Source organism: Phocoena phocoena, chromosome 20 (genome assembly GCF_963924675.1).
Source record: "Phocoena phocoena chromosome 20, mPhoPho1.1, whole genome shotgun sequence".
NCBI lineage: Eukaryota > Metazoa > Chordata > Mammalia > Artiodactyla > Phocoenidae > Phocoena > Phocoena phocoena.
In genome coordinates this window covers 32,655,962-32,671,138 of record NC_089238.1, presented here as the reverse complement: position 1 = coordinate 32,671,138, position 15,177 = coordinate 32,655,962, and the positions used below count along the sequence as shown (strand labels likewise).

At 43.8% G+C, this 15,177-nt stretch overlaps 1 protein-coding gene across 1 annotated transcript in view; it reads left to right on the top strand.

Annotated features, from left to right (window-relative positions):
• Nucleotides 1-13,271, top strand: part of CSNK2A2 (casein kinase 2 alpha 2) — a 38,582-nt gene extending 25,311 nt beyond the window's left edge. Inside the window, exons 6-12 of the mRNA XM_065898739.1 lie at nucleotides 1,761-1,844; nucleotides 2,656-2,766; nucleotides 3,598-3,699; nucleotides 4,567-4,667; nucleotides 5,499-5,647; nucleotides 7,071-7,164; nucleotides 12,828-13,271. Coding sequence (XP_065754811.1) covers nucleotides 1,761-1,844; nucleotides 2,656-2,766; nucleotides 3,598-3,699; nucleotides 4,567-4,667; nucleotides 5,499-5,647; nucleotides 7,071-7,147 — 624 coding nt within the window. The 3' untranslated portion in view covers nucleotides 7,148-7,164; nucleotides 12,828-13,271. The remainder of the gene's footprint in view (nucleotides 1-1,760; nucleotides 1,845-2,655; nucleotides 2,767-3,597; nucleotides 3,700-4,566; nucleotides 4,668-5,498; nucleotides 5,648-7,070; nucleotides 7,165-12,827) is intronic.
• Nucleotides 13,272-15,177: the final 1,906 nt, after the last annotated feature.

Genomic DNA, 15,177 nt, shown 5'->3' with positions numbered 1-15,177 from the left:
GAGATAGCCCAAAAGTATATGAAGAGATATGCAACTTGATCACTCATTAGGGAAATACAAATCAAAACCACAATGATATTCCTCATCAAACCCACTAGAACAGCTGTAATCAGAAAGATAATAACAAGTGTTAGCAAGAATGTAGAGAGGGCTTCCCTGGTGGCGCAGTGGTTGAGAGTCCGCCTGCCAATGCAGGGGACGCGGTTCGTGCCCCAGTCTGGGAGGATCCCACATGCCGTGGAGCGGCTGGGCCCGTGAACCATGGCTGCTGAGCTTGCGCGTCCGGAGCCTGTGCTCCGCAGCGGGTGAGGCCACAGCAGTGGGAGGCCCGCGTACCGAGAAAAAAAAAGAATGTAGAGAAACTGGAACCCTGTCATATGGTGCTGATGGGAATGTAAAATGGTGCAGCCACTTTGGAAAACAATTAGGCAGATTCTTTAAAAGTTTAATGTAAACGTACATACAACCTAGCACTTTACCCGTAGGAATCTACCCAAGAGAAATGAAAATGTGTGTCCTCTTAAAGACTTGTACATGAATGTTCATAAGTAGCATTAGTCACAATAGCCAAAAAGTTAAAACAAACCAAATGTCTATCAACTAGTATACTTATACAATGGAATACTACTCAGCAATGAAAAAAGCAACATGGATGAATCTTAGAAACAGTATGCTGCGCAAAAGAAGATAAAGTACTGTGTATTGTGTTATTTCATTTGATGACTGTCCAGAAGAGGCAGATCTGTAGCAACAGGTGGTAGTAGAGCAGTGGTTGGGAGGAGAGGGGAAGGAAGGAAGGAGGTAGGAGGTAGATGGGATTGGGGGTTGACTGCAGGCAGGTTTAAGGGAAATTCTTGGGATGATGAAAAACTTCTAAAAATGAATTGTGGTAATGGTGGCACAGCTTGAGGAATTTACTAAAAAATCATTGACTTGTAGAGTCATAACATAATTCTTAAAGACCAACTGGCTCAGGGATTATTTTTAAGGAAAATACTAATATTAGAATATATGTTAATCTAGAAAACCCACATGGGACACTTAACTAAAAGACAAGTCATATTGCAGATATATTTGGATGTCATCCTTCATGTCCACATGTACTCTTTTCATGTCGTTGAACTCAGAAGTGACTCCAGTGTGGTTCCTACATCTGGTTTTAAACTCATCAAATTAGACCAACAGATTAATGTATGATTTCTAAATCGAGGTGGCTGATTTATTGCTACCAGCTACAAGTAGGAGAGGAGCACCTAAAGAAGTATATCATTCCCCCTTTTTAAGAAACCCTCATCATAGCCCGTGGTGTCCTCTCCACAGCCCCCTTTCTACCAGCTGCCAGCATAGTGTGCTCAGAGAGCAAGGGGTGCCTTCTGAAGCATGTTTTTTCTCTTTTGTTACAGACAGTAAGGCTGCCCCTTGAGAGGCTGTATTCAGATCAAGCTGTCACAAACAAATAAGAATATGCTTGCAGATGCTGAAAATCAGATCTCTTGCAGTAATACAATATGCCAATTCTTAAAATGTTAACAATTCTCAATTTAACATTTTCAAAGATGATATTAAAGGCAAGAAGTTCACATCTATGGTAGCACTTACAGAAGGGCATTTATAAATATGATGTCCATACCTACGAAGCTTACAAATTTGACAATGCTCAATAAAAGCTTTCAGAATCAAAGAAAATAAAAAGAATATGCTTGCATTGGGGGGGTGGTAGAGGGTTTGCTTACTTTTCTCTGTGCTTTCTTATCTAATAGGCTCTGGATTACTGCCACAGCAAGGGAATCATGCACAGGGATGTGAAACCTCACAATGTCATGATAGATCACCAACAGAAAAAGGTACCATTACAGCCAGGCAGTGAAAAGCCTTTCATTGGAAGGCTTAGAGCCAATCAAAACTCTGGCCAGTACCTAGGTAGTTTCTGAAGACCCATGCTGTTTTCTTTGGCAGACTTGTGATATTGTTATTTCTCTAGTCTCCAGTGTTGGTTTCTACTTCACATAAGCATAGTACACAAGAAGAGTAGACAGCTGACCCTGACTGTAGTCCCTTGTTTACTTTGGTCATGATTTTCTGGAGGGCCTCAAGACAGAAACTACAGCTGGTGATTTTTACTTCCTTTCTTAATGACCCTCAGACCAACCTGCCTGGCCTTAAAAAGTATACTTGGGTCCCTCCTATTTTCTATTCTCAGTTCTGATTGTCCCTGACTGGTGAGTAAATGAATCAGCTAGTGTTAGATTAATGAAAAGCTAGAGCAATGCTTCAGTCCTGGAGTGGGGCACATGTCCCCAACCTTTTCTGTTAATGACTAGAGCTTATAATGAAAGCTATCAGTAATGAGGGGGTATGTTAACACATGCAGCTGGTATGGAGGCAGAAGACAAGCTTAAGCTTTATTGATCTAGAGAGAATGATAAGCCAGGATAATTTAAATTTTAAAAAAGAAAAAGCAAATAAGATTCCAAGTGCTCTGCTCTAGAAATGACCTCTTAGCAGTTGCTGAAAAGTGTATCTTTTTAGCCAGTGCACTTGCTAACATTTTTTATGTGGCCAAATAATTGTTATCTAATTAGATGTGGCCTTGTTGTAAGACACAGGCATCTGGAGACACTCCTTTCAAATGTTTTGTTTCTGTCGTATTTATAGCTGCGACTGATAGACTGGGGTCTGGCGGAATTTTATCATCCCGCCCAGGAGTACAATGTCCGCGTAGCCTCCAGGTACTTCAAGGGACCAGAGCTCCTTGTGGACTATCAGGTAAAATGTTAGTGAAGCACCTCTGGGTTCTTTTTACCTTTGCTAGGGCTTTTCTTGGCTTTTTCTTTTTCCTGGTTTTTATTTAGTCAATTTGGATACATCTAAAAGCCAGTCTTGGATACAAAAGGTATGTATCCAGGATCATTGTAGATGATCTTGGTTCCCGGGGAGACAATTTAGGAAAAAACAGCTACAGAACTGGGCCTACATTCCATCCACGACCTCACTACTTTTGGGGGAAAGGCTTGCCACCTTTTGGGTACCATTCCCAGGAATCTGTCACCTGGCTCAAGAAGTTAGACTTGGGACTTCCCTGGTGGCACAGTGGTTAAGAATTCACCTGCCAATGCAGGAGACAAGGGTTCCATCCCTGGTCCATGAAGATCCCACATGCCGCGAAGCAACTAAGCCCGTGTGCCACAACCACTGAGCCTGCGCTCTAGAGCTCATGAGCCACAACTACTGAGCCCACATGCCACAACTACTGAAGCCCGCACACCTAGAGCCTATGCTCCGCAACAAGAGAAGCCACCACAGTGAGAGGCCCACGTATGAAAACGAAGAGTAGCCCCCACTCGCTGCAGCTAGAGAAAGTCCGCACACAGCAACAAAGACCCAATGCAACCAATAAATAAATAAAATAAAATAAAATCCAGTCTTTATTCTACCCCAAAATGATAATTATGGACTTTTCTCAGCTACTTTTTTTTTTTTGGCTTTGAATTTTAAAATATCTGAAGAGGTCAACTGAAGACTAGAAACCTAGAAACTCAGGTCAGAAAAATGACATTTGTAACACCCTTGACTGACTGGTTGTCTTTATTTCCTCAGATGTATGATTATAGCCTGGATATGTGGAGTTTGGGCTGTATGTTAGCGAGCATGATCTTTCGAAAGGAGCCCTTCTTTCATGGACAGGATAACTATGACCAGGTAAGCAAACATCATCTGGCTCCTATCCATTTGGGGGCAGATGCCAAGAAAATAGCATCTCGATAGGGATGCTGTTGTTGAGCCACTAAATATCATCCAGTATCTGTATATAAGCTTTTCTTCAGGGTAGAGAGTTTCACAAAATCTTGTCTGTGGTCCCCAAAGATAGAGACAGGTAGTGTGCTGTGTTCTGCCCAACTTCCAAATTGTGTCTATGAGGAAGTCAGGTACCTCCTTGTCTAATAAAACAAGATTCTAGTCATTAGGGACTTCACTGGTGGTGCAGTGGTTAAGAATTCGCCTGCCAATACAGGGGACACGGGTTTTAGCCCTGGTCCGGGAAGATCCCACATGCTGTGGAGCAACTAAGCCCATGCGCCACAACTACTGAGCCTGTGCTCTAGAGCCCGAGAGCCACAACTACTGAAGCCCACGTGCCTAGAGCCCGTGCTCCGCAACAAGAGAAGCCACCACAATGAGAAGCTCACGCACTGCAATGAAGAGTAGCCCCCGCTCGCCGCAACTAGAGAAAGCCCGAGCACAGCGACAAAGACCCAACGCAGCCAAAAATAAATAATAAATAAATTTATTTTTTTAAAAAGAAAGATTCTAATCATTAGGTTTTATGTTCCCATAATCATTAGCCTCTAGAATATTATTGTCATAAGTTGTGTTATCATTTTAAAGGCATTTTGGAAATTTGCATTCATGTGAACTTCATATCTGTGACTCTGCTGCCTGTCCGCCCCGGGCTCAGATCTGTATCTGTTCCCTGGAAATTTAGTGATGTGGAAGTCTCCTAATTCTTTGGTCCAGCATCCCCGCGGGCTGTGCTCAGTAATTTGGTCAGTTTGTTTTGTGTTTCAGCTTGTTCGCATTGCCAAGGTTCTGGGTACAGATGAGCTGTATGGGTATCTGAAGAAGTATCACATAGACCTAGATCCACACTTCAACGATATCCTGGGACAGTAAGTAAGAGAGAGAAAGAAAGAGGGTCTTAATTTACCCAATTCAGAAGTGAAAAGGTTAGCTGAAATCACTTTCTAAAGCTCTTTCTCCTTTCTAATTATATCAAAATTGAAATATTCTTTTTTTTCCCCATATATATTTTTTAACTTGAGAAATTTGGGCATTGTTTACATGTGTGTTCTAATCATTTTACTTCTCTAAGAGATAGCCTGTTTATCAATAGAAAATGGAAGACAAAATCATGCTACAGAAAACTTTCTGGAATAGCATATGGCTTATTTTAATGGAAAATCTTAGAAAGCTGTGATTCTTCTTTCAATAAGAGATTTGTAGTTTCTTCTTGTTCTGTGTAATGGATTTTCTGTAAGGGAGCAAATTTTAAAGCATATTTTCAGATACAGTACAATAGAGTTGAAACATAGATGTTGTGTTGACAATTTTCAGACAGTAATTTTATGGAACCTCCATGTTTCTGAAGCTAGCTCTTTAAATATATCTGCTGAACAATAAAGATTACTCAGCTACCTCCGTGCCTCACCCAGAATTAACTAAAAGTCTGGGGCGTAAAAAACTATCTAGAAAGGTTCTACAAAGTTTAAATCAGATGCAGACATTATAATTAATTCTATGTATCAGTCACAGAGCACTGTTTTGTTTGAGGATGCTGTGATCATAACTATGAGGGGGGTGGGACAGGTAACATTAAGAATGAGATTTAATGAGCTTGTAATCAACACAGTGTTCTAAGACTTTGTTGGCTTTAACCCTAATATGTAAGAATTCTTGTTGAATTTAATCTCAGAATACCAGTGCTTTCCTTTTCTTCTCAGACATTCACGGAAACGCTGGGAGAATTTTATCCATAGTGAGAACAGACACCTCGTCAGCCCTGAGGCCCTAGATCTTCTGGACAAACTTCTGCGATATGACCATCAACAGAGACTGACTGCCAAAGAGGCCATGGAGCACCCATACTTCTGTGAGTTTCCAGGGACCTGATCTGTCAAAGGAAAATTCTTCTACTCTTTATCTTTGAGGCCAGACAAGAGAATTCTGGGTATTTGGATGAATCATGCTTGGGATTTGGCCTCATTAGTTCGACTCTTGAAACAGCTCTGCAGATCTGTTTCTAGTTGCCCAAAGGTGTTTGCTTGTTCGCTGTAGTTCCCTTCAGTCTGATCTGTATGACCATTGCCCATGACCCTGAGTTGATAGATGACAAATATCTAAAGTTTTGTTTTCAAATATATACATTTGTGTGGAAACCTAATCAAAGATTTTTTTCCCCCTCAAAAAAAAAGTGATTTGTTGAAAGTAGTAAGGTGACCATAGCATATTTTTAAAGAAGGAAATAAGGTAAATAAATACAAGGAATTTGAGGAAAGGAAAGCAGGTATGGCAGGACCTCGCTAAAATCCTGTCTGAATTACAGACTTCCTAGGTCTCACTTTAAAGTATGTGTGTATATTCAGTTTATGCGCTTGCTTATCGGTCTGCATGTGTATGGTTCTCCCCACTGATAAAGTATGTCCCAGACTTTCCTCTCATTAAGGGCAGTGTGACGTCATTTAGTCCAGTCACAGAGGAGACTGAGAGTGAGGGATATTAAGTGATCTGTCTCAATTTTCTGTCTGAAGTGAGATGAGAACTTTCAGCCTATCTCTTGCTTGACCAATATGCTCTTTCCTTCTCCTTTTTTTCCTCTCTGGAGATTAACTAAATCTTGCCTGAAGAATACATTGCTCTGTGGTCTTGAGCCTGGTCACCCATAAGCATTAGTAGACAGCAAATTTAAAAGGTGTTGCCCTTCATTCTTCCAGACCTCAGACAAGTGGAAATGGTTGTCTTTCTGTCACAGAAAGCTATTTTTACACTCTGAGTTTGACTGAATTAAGAACACTGATGTTTATATTATGCAAATCATGATCTGTCTACTTTTCTGAATACATATTATACTTCTATAAAAAAATTTTTACACTGTTGCTTAAAATCGATAGTTCTTCTAGTAGCTCTTTTTATTCACCCTTTCCTCCGAAGTGTTTACTATCTATTGCACATACTTTGAAGAAATGGGAGTTGGAGATGATGTTAGTATTCAAGGAAAGACAACACATAAGAAAATCAGTAGAAATTTTGAACAGTGGGAAATGGGTGTTTCTGTGCCTCTCTTTTCCCTGAGTCTTAGCAGTTGAACTTGTACTCTGAAGAGGTATACAAGTTGATTGTGAGAGCATTTCCCCCTGATCATTTCTCAGTGTCTGTAATTTTGGTTGCCCTCCTGACCCTGACTTCCTGGTAGCCTGTGTCTATGTCACTGTGGAAGAAGGTTGGGTCTGTTATGGTGTTCTCCCCTGGCGCTGGCCAGCCCTGCCTCTGCTGACTGTCCTCCTGTTTTCTTGCAGACCCCGTGGTGAAGGAGCAGTCCCAGCCTTGTGCAGATAATGCTGTACTTTCCAGTGGTCTCACGGCAGCCCGATGAAGACTGGAAAGCGACGGGTAATGCGGCATTGATGCTTGCCAATAAAACCAACCAACCAAACACAAACCTTGAAGGAAAACTACAGTGTGATAAAAAGAAATTCTAGCCATTCCTTCTAAACGCAAAGAAGAGTAAAGACCTAAAAGTCTGTCAAAAAGAAAGAAACTCCCCAGCACTAGTCTACAGGGAACTGCTGTTTGGCAGCCTGACGATGCACATAGTTGGGTATCTGAGGGGACTTTCCCTTTGGAATGCATGGGAGATGAGAGACTCGGAGTTGTTGTACATTTACCTTTATTTAACAGGAGACCACTGTTGAATTAACCTGTTCAAGTCAACAAGCTCTGAATATCTGACTTCCTATCTATTCCACTGTGGTCTGGGTTTCCTTTGGTGAGATTCAGGCTCAAGTTTTAGCAAAATGTCAGCAGTCTATAGTGACACACCAGCCTCATTCACGAAAAGGAGATACTAAAACAGTGACAGTATTTTTTTTCTAAGCTCTTTTACAAATTCATGTTTTATGTATTTTTTTTTTTTTAATGACATGAGCTCTCTGGGAAATGTACCTCATCCCTGCAGTTTTCTTCTAAGTGATTCATTTGGGAGCAAACTGCAGTCACTCTCACAGGAGTCCCCTTTGATGTCAGGAGGCATCACTTTAAACCTTCTGATGCCATGGACAGGTCCATCTGTCTCATCAAAAGTTGGATGCTAAGTGCATAACTTGGAGCTCAGTGTAACCTTCGTTGATTTGCCTAACCATAAAATCTTGTTGCTATTTTTTTCATGTAGCTTTTTTTTCCAGCCTCTTAAGGAAAACTTCATTTCCCAGCACATCCCTGTGTGTGCACCTATTTTAACGCACGTCTCTGAAACAAAGACTTTTTGTTCACAACCATAAATAAAGCTGGAAAGTTAGTCTTCAGGGAGGTCAGGGAGGGAGAAAGAAAAGCATCCTTATTAGAATTTATTCAGGAAAGACGGATTGGGTGGGAAGAAAACAAGTACTCCCCTCCCATGCTTTACCCCTTTTTATCCCCATGAGAAACAGTTTCCCTCTGTAATCAGGGTAATCTGCGTTTTTGAGCTCTGATAGGTAATACATGAATGTGTTGGCAGAGAGAAGTCTTTCTCACGTGCAGGGACTGGAGTTGTGTGGGCAGGGCCACCCACCGATAACCCGAGCGATTGGAGAGAGTAGCATACAAGGGACTTGGGGAAAGGAGTGGAGCTGCTGGGGCAAGTATCAAAGCTTGGGATCCATTGTGCTAGCCTTCACGTTAGCAAAGGAAGCTATATTTTGTTTAAGAAAATTTAAAAAAATAGAGCTGATATCACTGGGGACTTGTCATCAACATGGTTTGCAAGCAGTCCCCTGACCCCAGCTGCAGGGCCATGCTACAGCTGTGGGGACCTCTCACACTAGGCTGGAGCTCAAGGTGTCTACCACCACGTCACACTTCAGGACTCCTTTATTACTATTTAATAATGCCGTACATTTTTATAAGGTTAGGGTGTTTGAAAACATCTGTTTACATTCCATATCCCAATAAAATCGTATTGGTATTGGTAGCGGGTCCTATCACTAAATGTAGATTCTATTTTTGTCGTTTGGTCAGTGGGAACTTCAAATAAAACAAGATCCCAAAGCCAGGAAATGCATTCAGTTAAGGTTCTCATACCAATGCTACCTGCCTTCATTGCACATTCTGTATATTAATGTATACATTTGTTCTACCTGAAAATCAAAAACAAGACAGGAGCTCTTGAGTGAACCTATATTGATATGTCAGGCAGCAAAACTCAGTGTTTGGGATTATCAAAAGCCTTCTAATGTGCCCTTCTAGGCAACACCGAACTGTTGGTTATTATTTATCAGGGAGATGTGCCACTGTGTGTCTTTCCTGCCCCACCCATTTCCTCCTTTGTCACCCATTCCCTCCCCCCACCCTTCTTTTTTTTTTTTTTTTTTTTTTAAATTGCCGGTCTGGACCAGGCAGAGGAAGCCTACTGGAGGGTCTTGGTGAAGTAGTAACCCCGTTTCTTTCTCTTGGGTCTCCCCAGAGGCAGTAAAAGCAGCTGGAGAAGAGTCAGGTGACTGACTTCTGTCTCTCCTCTGGTCATGATGTAGTAGGTGCAAACACAGCTCACCTGCCTGTCCTTGGGTTCTGTGACTGCAGCTTGGCAAAGGAGTAATTCTTCCATTTTATGCGTACAGTTTACTTTTCCACCACCTATACTTTTTACCTCTCTTCATGCCTTAGACATATAGAATAACTGAGTTTAAAATGCTCCTTTCTGAGTCTGTTCTTGACACCCAACTTCTGGCTGACTGACTGTGGTGGTTCTTTCCCAAACTGAACTGAGTCTCGTCCAGACCTTTCCTCTTTTACCTATCTCCAAAACCATTTTGTGTCCAGATGGACCTAGCTCCCCTGAGATTTTAGAGTATTTACCTGGGTTAGGAGGCAGTCTTGGAGAGTTCCAAAAGAGGGATGAGAGCGTGCTTGTGTGTGAGTGAGTCTAATCTTATATTTAGACAAAGCTGCGGTAGATTTACCCACCCAATATCCTTTTCGGTTAGCATATTATTTCTTAAATTCATCTCAGTAATTTTCATTAGACATTTTGTTTGCTTCATTACCTTGTAACAGGTTAAAAGTGCCTATGATAAGGACCTATTATTTCCTAAAGAAAAGCAAAAAAATGTGGGGAACAGGGTAGTGTTACACTGTCATCTCAGGTACTGCCTGTGTTCAAGAACATAGACCCAGTATGGTGAGAACGGAAGGTTCCCGTGCCAAATACAGATTGGTGTATCAGAGGTTATTGGCCACAGGTGAGCATAACTGCAAGGTTTTGCTTCAGCTGAGAAATCCCATGGCGAGAGCAGAACTGATGAAGTGCAAATATTTTCATCAGGTTTGCTTGCAGTTCACTCTCCCCGTAATCCTGTCATCTGGCCTGCCCCTGTCCTATCCTAGCCCCGTGGTAAGTGACCAGGTGGGAGAAGCCAATGAGTGTATAACGCAGACGAAGCATTCCCGGGTCATCTTACCACTTAGAGGAGTGCCAGAGCCACTTCTGTGAGGCACGTGAACATCAGTCACTGCTGGGTCTCCTCACAGGCATTCTCCAGCACATTGGTACTCACGAGGCTCAAAGCATATGTATTCCCTTGCAAAGAAGGAAGGTGCTTTCCAACTGATTGATTAGAGGAGACGGAAGAGCTTATAATCCTTGGGGGCAGGGAGAGAGGACAGGAGAGGGGGCTGTTAAAAGAAGAAAGGGAATCAGTAAAAACAGTTGAAAGGTAGATCTTGAGGTGGGGGAACGTGACTTCTTGAGGGAAGAAAGCAAGGGAGCACAAAGTTCAAGTTCTGGAACGTGCCCTGAGTTCTGGAACGCCCCCAGGATTGGTTCCAGTGGGACTGCAAGGTGGTGCTCTTGAGGCAGATGCTGAGTCCCAGAGAGAGCCAGCCCATGGCCGTGGATCTCAGTCTGCGTCTACTCAGGGAAATGACTTAGCTTCTCCCAGGTGCTGCTTTGATGAGGATGGAAGCAAAATTATTTTGGGACACAAACAATTGGAAGAATTTTTACATATGCATTGAAATGGATTTGAGAGAGCCCCGTTGACAGTCTCCTTTAATGCCAGTTCAGATTAATGATTCGTTTAGGAACCTGTGTTACTGCATGAGCACACACAGGAAAAAGCAATCTTCCCTCCTACAAATTAACAGGAGTGGATAGTCACTGATCAGAGTCAAGGCCATTGAGGTATAAACCCGAAAGCAAAAGCAGGGTCCATATGAGCACACAAGAAGCCAAAGTTTGTCAGTGAGCTTAATAAATCTAAGACTGAGTGACATCTTGCCATTAAAACTAACCCCAGGGTGGGGATGAGGGGAGGGGAGGTGGCGAGGAAACATCTGGCTTAAGAAAACCAGTAATAACATATGCTTTGGAGCTATGTGGATGTGTCAGTGAAAATGACCCCAACCAGGTATTGTAGAGGCAGGGGGAAGTGATGTTATGGGATTATACAGGTGATGCATACTTTTTTGTAGAGAATCAACAATGTGCTACAAATGTGATACTTAATCCTGAACTGCATGTATTGGGGATTGTTTTTTTTTTTTTTTAAATTCATTGAATCAATAAATTAACAGTTTTTCACTTGCTGGCTTTTCTTGCTGTAAATGGTGACTAAGAGGTTGGGACAGAAATCTTGACACCCAGTGGAAAGCTTGGATAAGTCTTCAAGAACCATGGAGCCGACTATTTTCTTCTGTTTGCAGAAAAGCAACACTGCCTGGGTTGTGATCCTTTACTAATGACTACTTCAGACACAATTGACCACCTCTTTGTATCACTGGATGACTGATGTATGATTTTTGTGCTGCTGCCCTTTAGAGGAAAGAAAAATGCCATGTTAAATCCTGTTTTCATAAATAAAAATGTTGATAATCACCAGCATGTTGAGAATCACCAGCCTTCCCAAGTGGGAGACAAGCCACTGCTATGAGGACCTTAAACTTGTATTTCCTGTCTCTTGGGGGAGAGGAGGAATAAACCTTGAACTGTGAAGTTGTGTGGGTGGGTGGTTGCAGTTAATCACCTTGGTGTGAAGACTTGACTTTAGCAGAAGTGGTGGGACTAGGGTGGTGTGGGGATTGTTTCTTGGTACTTGCTTCTGAATTGTATCACTCAGAACCTGCCAGTCCTGCTTGGGATTGACCATTTCATTGCACAACTTTACCTTGTGGGAGCGTGTTCTGCACTTATGAAAACATCTCCCCAGCCCCATTTCTTGCAACACAAGTGGGCACACGCCATTGTTTGGCAGATGGTGGAGTCTTTCATCAGTGCGCTTGCTTCTCACTGATCCCTCTGTGGAGTGGGATGCTTGAAAATCATCTGCTGAAGAGTCATTTCTTAACCTTACGTACCATGCAGCCTTTCTCAAATACTAAGCGGTAGAACCCTTCCCGTACCCAAAGAAAGTTTGGGTCATGAAATGTTTCTGTGTGACAGCTTCCCAGATACATTGTCCTTTCTCTCGGTACCCTGCTGTGGCACCATTCTGAGCTGCTGCTTCTAGAGTTCTGCTGGAATCTCACAACCCACTCCGCTGTGCTGGACATGGAAGGAGGAACGAGGTTTTCAGGCCATGCCAGACAGCTCCTTCCAGGGGGGAGTTAAAAATATTTGAGCTCCATTTTTGTTCTTTATTAGTGAACTGGGCCCTTTCCCTCTGTAAATACAGTCATCTGATTCTTGGTCCCAAGACATAAGTAAGTTGGTTCAGGTCTGATGGGTATCTGGAGCTGGGCTGCCGAACCTGTAGCTTGGCTTACACAGAATAGACAAGAGGCTTTGGTGCTTCTAGATTAGCGTCCTGGACCCGAGAAAAGGGGAGGGACTCGGTCACAGTAAGGCTGGGACCAAGACTGCCTCTGTGAGTGATCAGAAGAGGAAGAAAAAGGGTGCTATTTGAAACCTGAAACCGCTCAGTTCTTACCTGGTTTTCCACGAAGTGCCATGGGAAAGTCAGGCTTGTATACCACTCCCAGTGCTCCCCAAGAGAAGGGAGCCACACGCCAGTGGAGGCCTGTCCTCATTCGGGTCAGAATGATTAATGCCGTCTTTCCCCTCCTCCCATCTCTCTCCCCAGGTCTGTTGCGGTTCCTCCCACTTTTCCATAAGCAGAACAAGAACCAAATCAAACGTCTTAACGTGTGTAGAGAGATCACGTTCCGTGAGCAGACACAAAACGGTGGCAGGTTTGGCGAGCACGAACTAGACCAACCGAAGGGCAGCCCACCACCGTATATCAAACCTCACTTCTGAATGTAAAAGGTTCACACGCCTTTGGCTTCCTGTTGACTTCCTCCTGACCCAGAAAGCATGGGAAATGTGAAGGGTATGCGAAATGGTGGTTACTGTTGCTCCCCCGCGCCCCTGGCTCGTCCCTGTGGCCGCCTGTTTTTTCCAGCAGACCATGTTAACTACCTGACCACAGACTCCAGTGGGGGCACGGGGCGTATATGGCATGATGGGCGGTTACATATTATAATTTTAAAAGTATATATTATTGAATAAAAGGTTTTAAAAGAAATGTATGGAGAGTTTTCAGTGCGGAAGGGGCCATTAAACGAGACCTGTGGCCACAGAGGACAGAGAGAGAGAAGGACATTTGAGCCAGGTTCTAGAGCCAGAGGGAAGAGGGCCAGTCCCAGAGGTGAGGAGGGCCATTTCCAGCACGCTCTTGACAGAGATGAGAAGTTGAAGAGGTATGTGAACCAGTCCTGGCAACGGGGGACCGCAGGTGATTCCAGCAGACTTGGTGAGCCAGGAAAGCCAGGCCTCGGCCTCGCCTTGAACGCGTCCGTCTCCCTGGACCCCTCCTTCCAAAGCAGGTGAGTCAACCAGACATTTAGGTGGTAGGTAAATGTCACCTCTAGTGAACTCAGGAAGCTGCCTTAGCCCATTCTTTGCTTTCCCTTTGCGCATCACCGTGTTCCATTCCACCTCCCAATACTGCTCACCACACCACCACGCCCCCTTCCGAAAAAGCATCTTACGTTGGAGGCTGGTTGAGTCTGCTGCCCCGAGGCAGGGGAAGGGGTTGGGTCTGGGGTTCAGATTATCCCGAAGCTCCCGTGAATGGGAGGAGAAGCAGCCCACTCACAGGTGAAAGAAGGTGGAATAGAAGCACCTGGTGTGTCTGTTAAGTGAGAAAACGAAACCTGTTTTACAAATGAGATTCCCTGGCGCCCTCAGTCCTCTCCCAGGACAGCTGTGCCACAGGGAGGTGAAAGCAACAACCTGGTGGCTGCCCAGCCTTGTGTCTGGCTGAGGCCTGCGTCCTCCCACCGCCTGTAAAGCAGAAGCGGTGGGCAGACCCGATACCTGGGCAGCTAGACGGGGCACCCGCTAGTTCTCCACAAAAGCCACTGGTCTGCCCAACATCCCTTCTCCTGTCTTCTCTGCTGCTTGTCCTGAACAGGTGACTATGGGAACCCAGGTGTGGACGCTCACAGTTTTTGAAGCAATTATAGGGGGAAAGCAACGAGGTCCCTCAGGGCCACTGTGGCGTCAGTGTCCCTTGGACCAGCTCCTGTTGTATCCAAGCCATTCCTCAGGTGTGGGAGCTCAAGACTGTGCCTGCCCCAAGACACCAGCGAGTGAGGGCCCGCAGGCCCCCAACCAGGTGACAGGACACCGAACGTATGGACTTGGTCCTTTCCAGCTCCATCACCGGCCTCGTATTCTCAAGCGGTCTCTCTCATGAGGCCCATTTTGACCCAAGGCTCTGTAAACTTCTTTTGGTCTCCCACGTGTCTGAGACAGCATCTCAATACCTTGTTTTAATGAGCATGTCCCTGAAACTCTTAGGAACGTGGTACTTCATATGTGTGTGTTAATCTACATAGTATGTTATCACCATGTTGACCCACTGGCGTTCGAAGGCCTTCCCCGACAGGGAGGGTCTCTTCAGAGCACATACACGGTCGATTGGCTTGGGAGTTCTTTAGATGCCATGCAGAACTGAAACGCTAGCTTTATCCAATTTCCCTTCTCAACCAGTGGGAAAGTCTTATTTTCCAGAAACCTCTCAACCAAGATAAACTTGGGTTTTGTGGATGATAATTGTTGGGTAGGAGAGTGCTCAGTTGTAGGTAGAAGGTGAAGGAAGAGTTTTTGCTTAGGTGGTTTTGGCCTTGAGAGAAGGAGACAAGGAACCCCCTAAACCAAGAACAGTCTGAAGCTCATCCACAATGTGCTTGGAAATTCAGAACATCAATTCACATCTTTCAGTAGTCCTGCTTGTATTGGGATTGTTTAAAGTAATATTTATTGACTTTTCTTGATTACCAAAGTAATATATATGTTCATGGCAAAAAATTCAAATGTTACATAAAAATAAATAATGACAGCCTCACTCTAACCACATACCCACACATCCAAAAACTCTTTCCTCCCTTGGAGGAAACCACAGTTAAATTTGGCATGTATTTTTC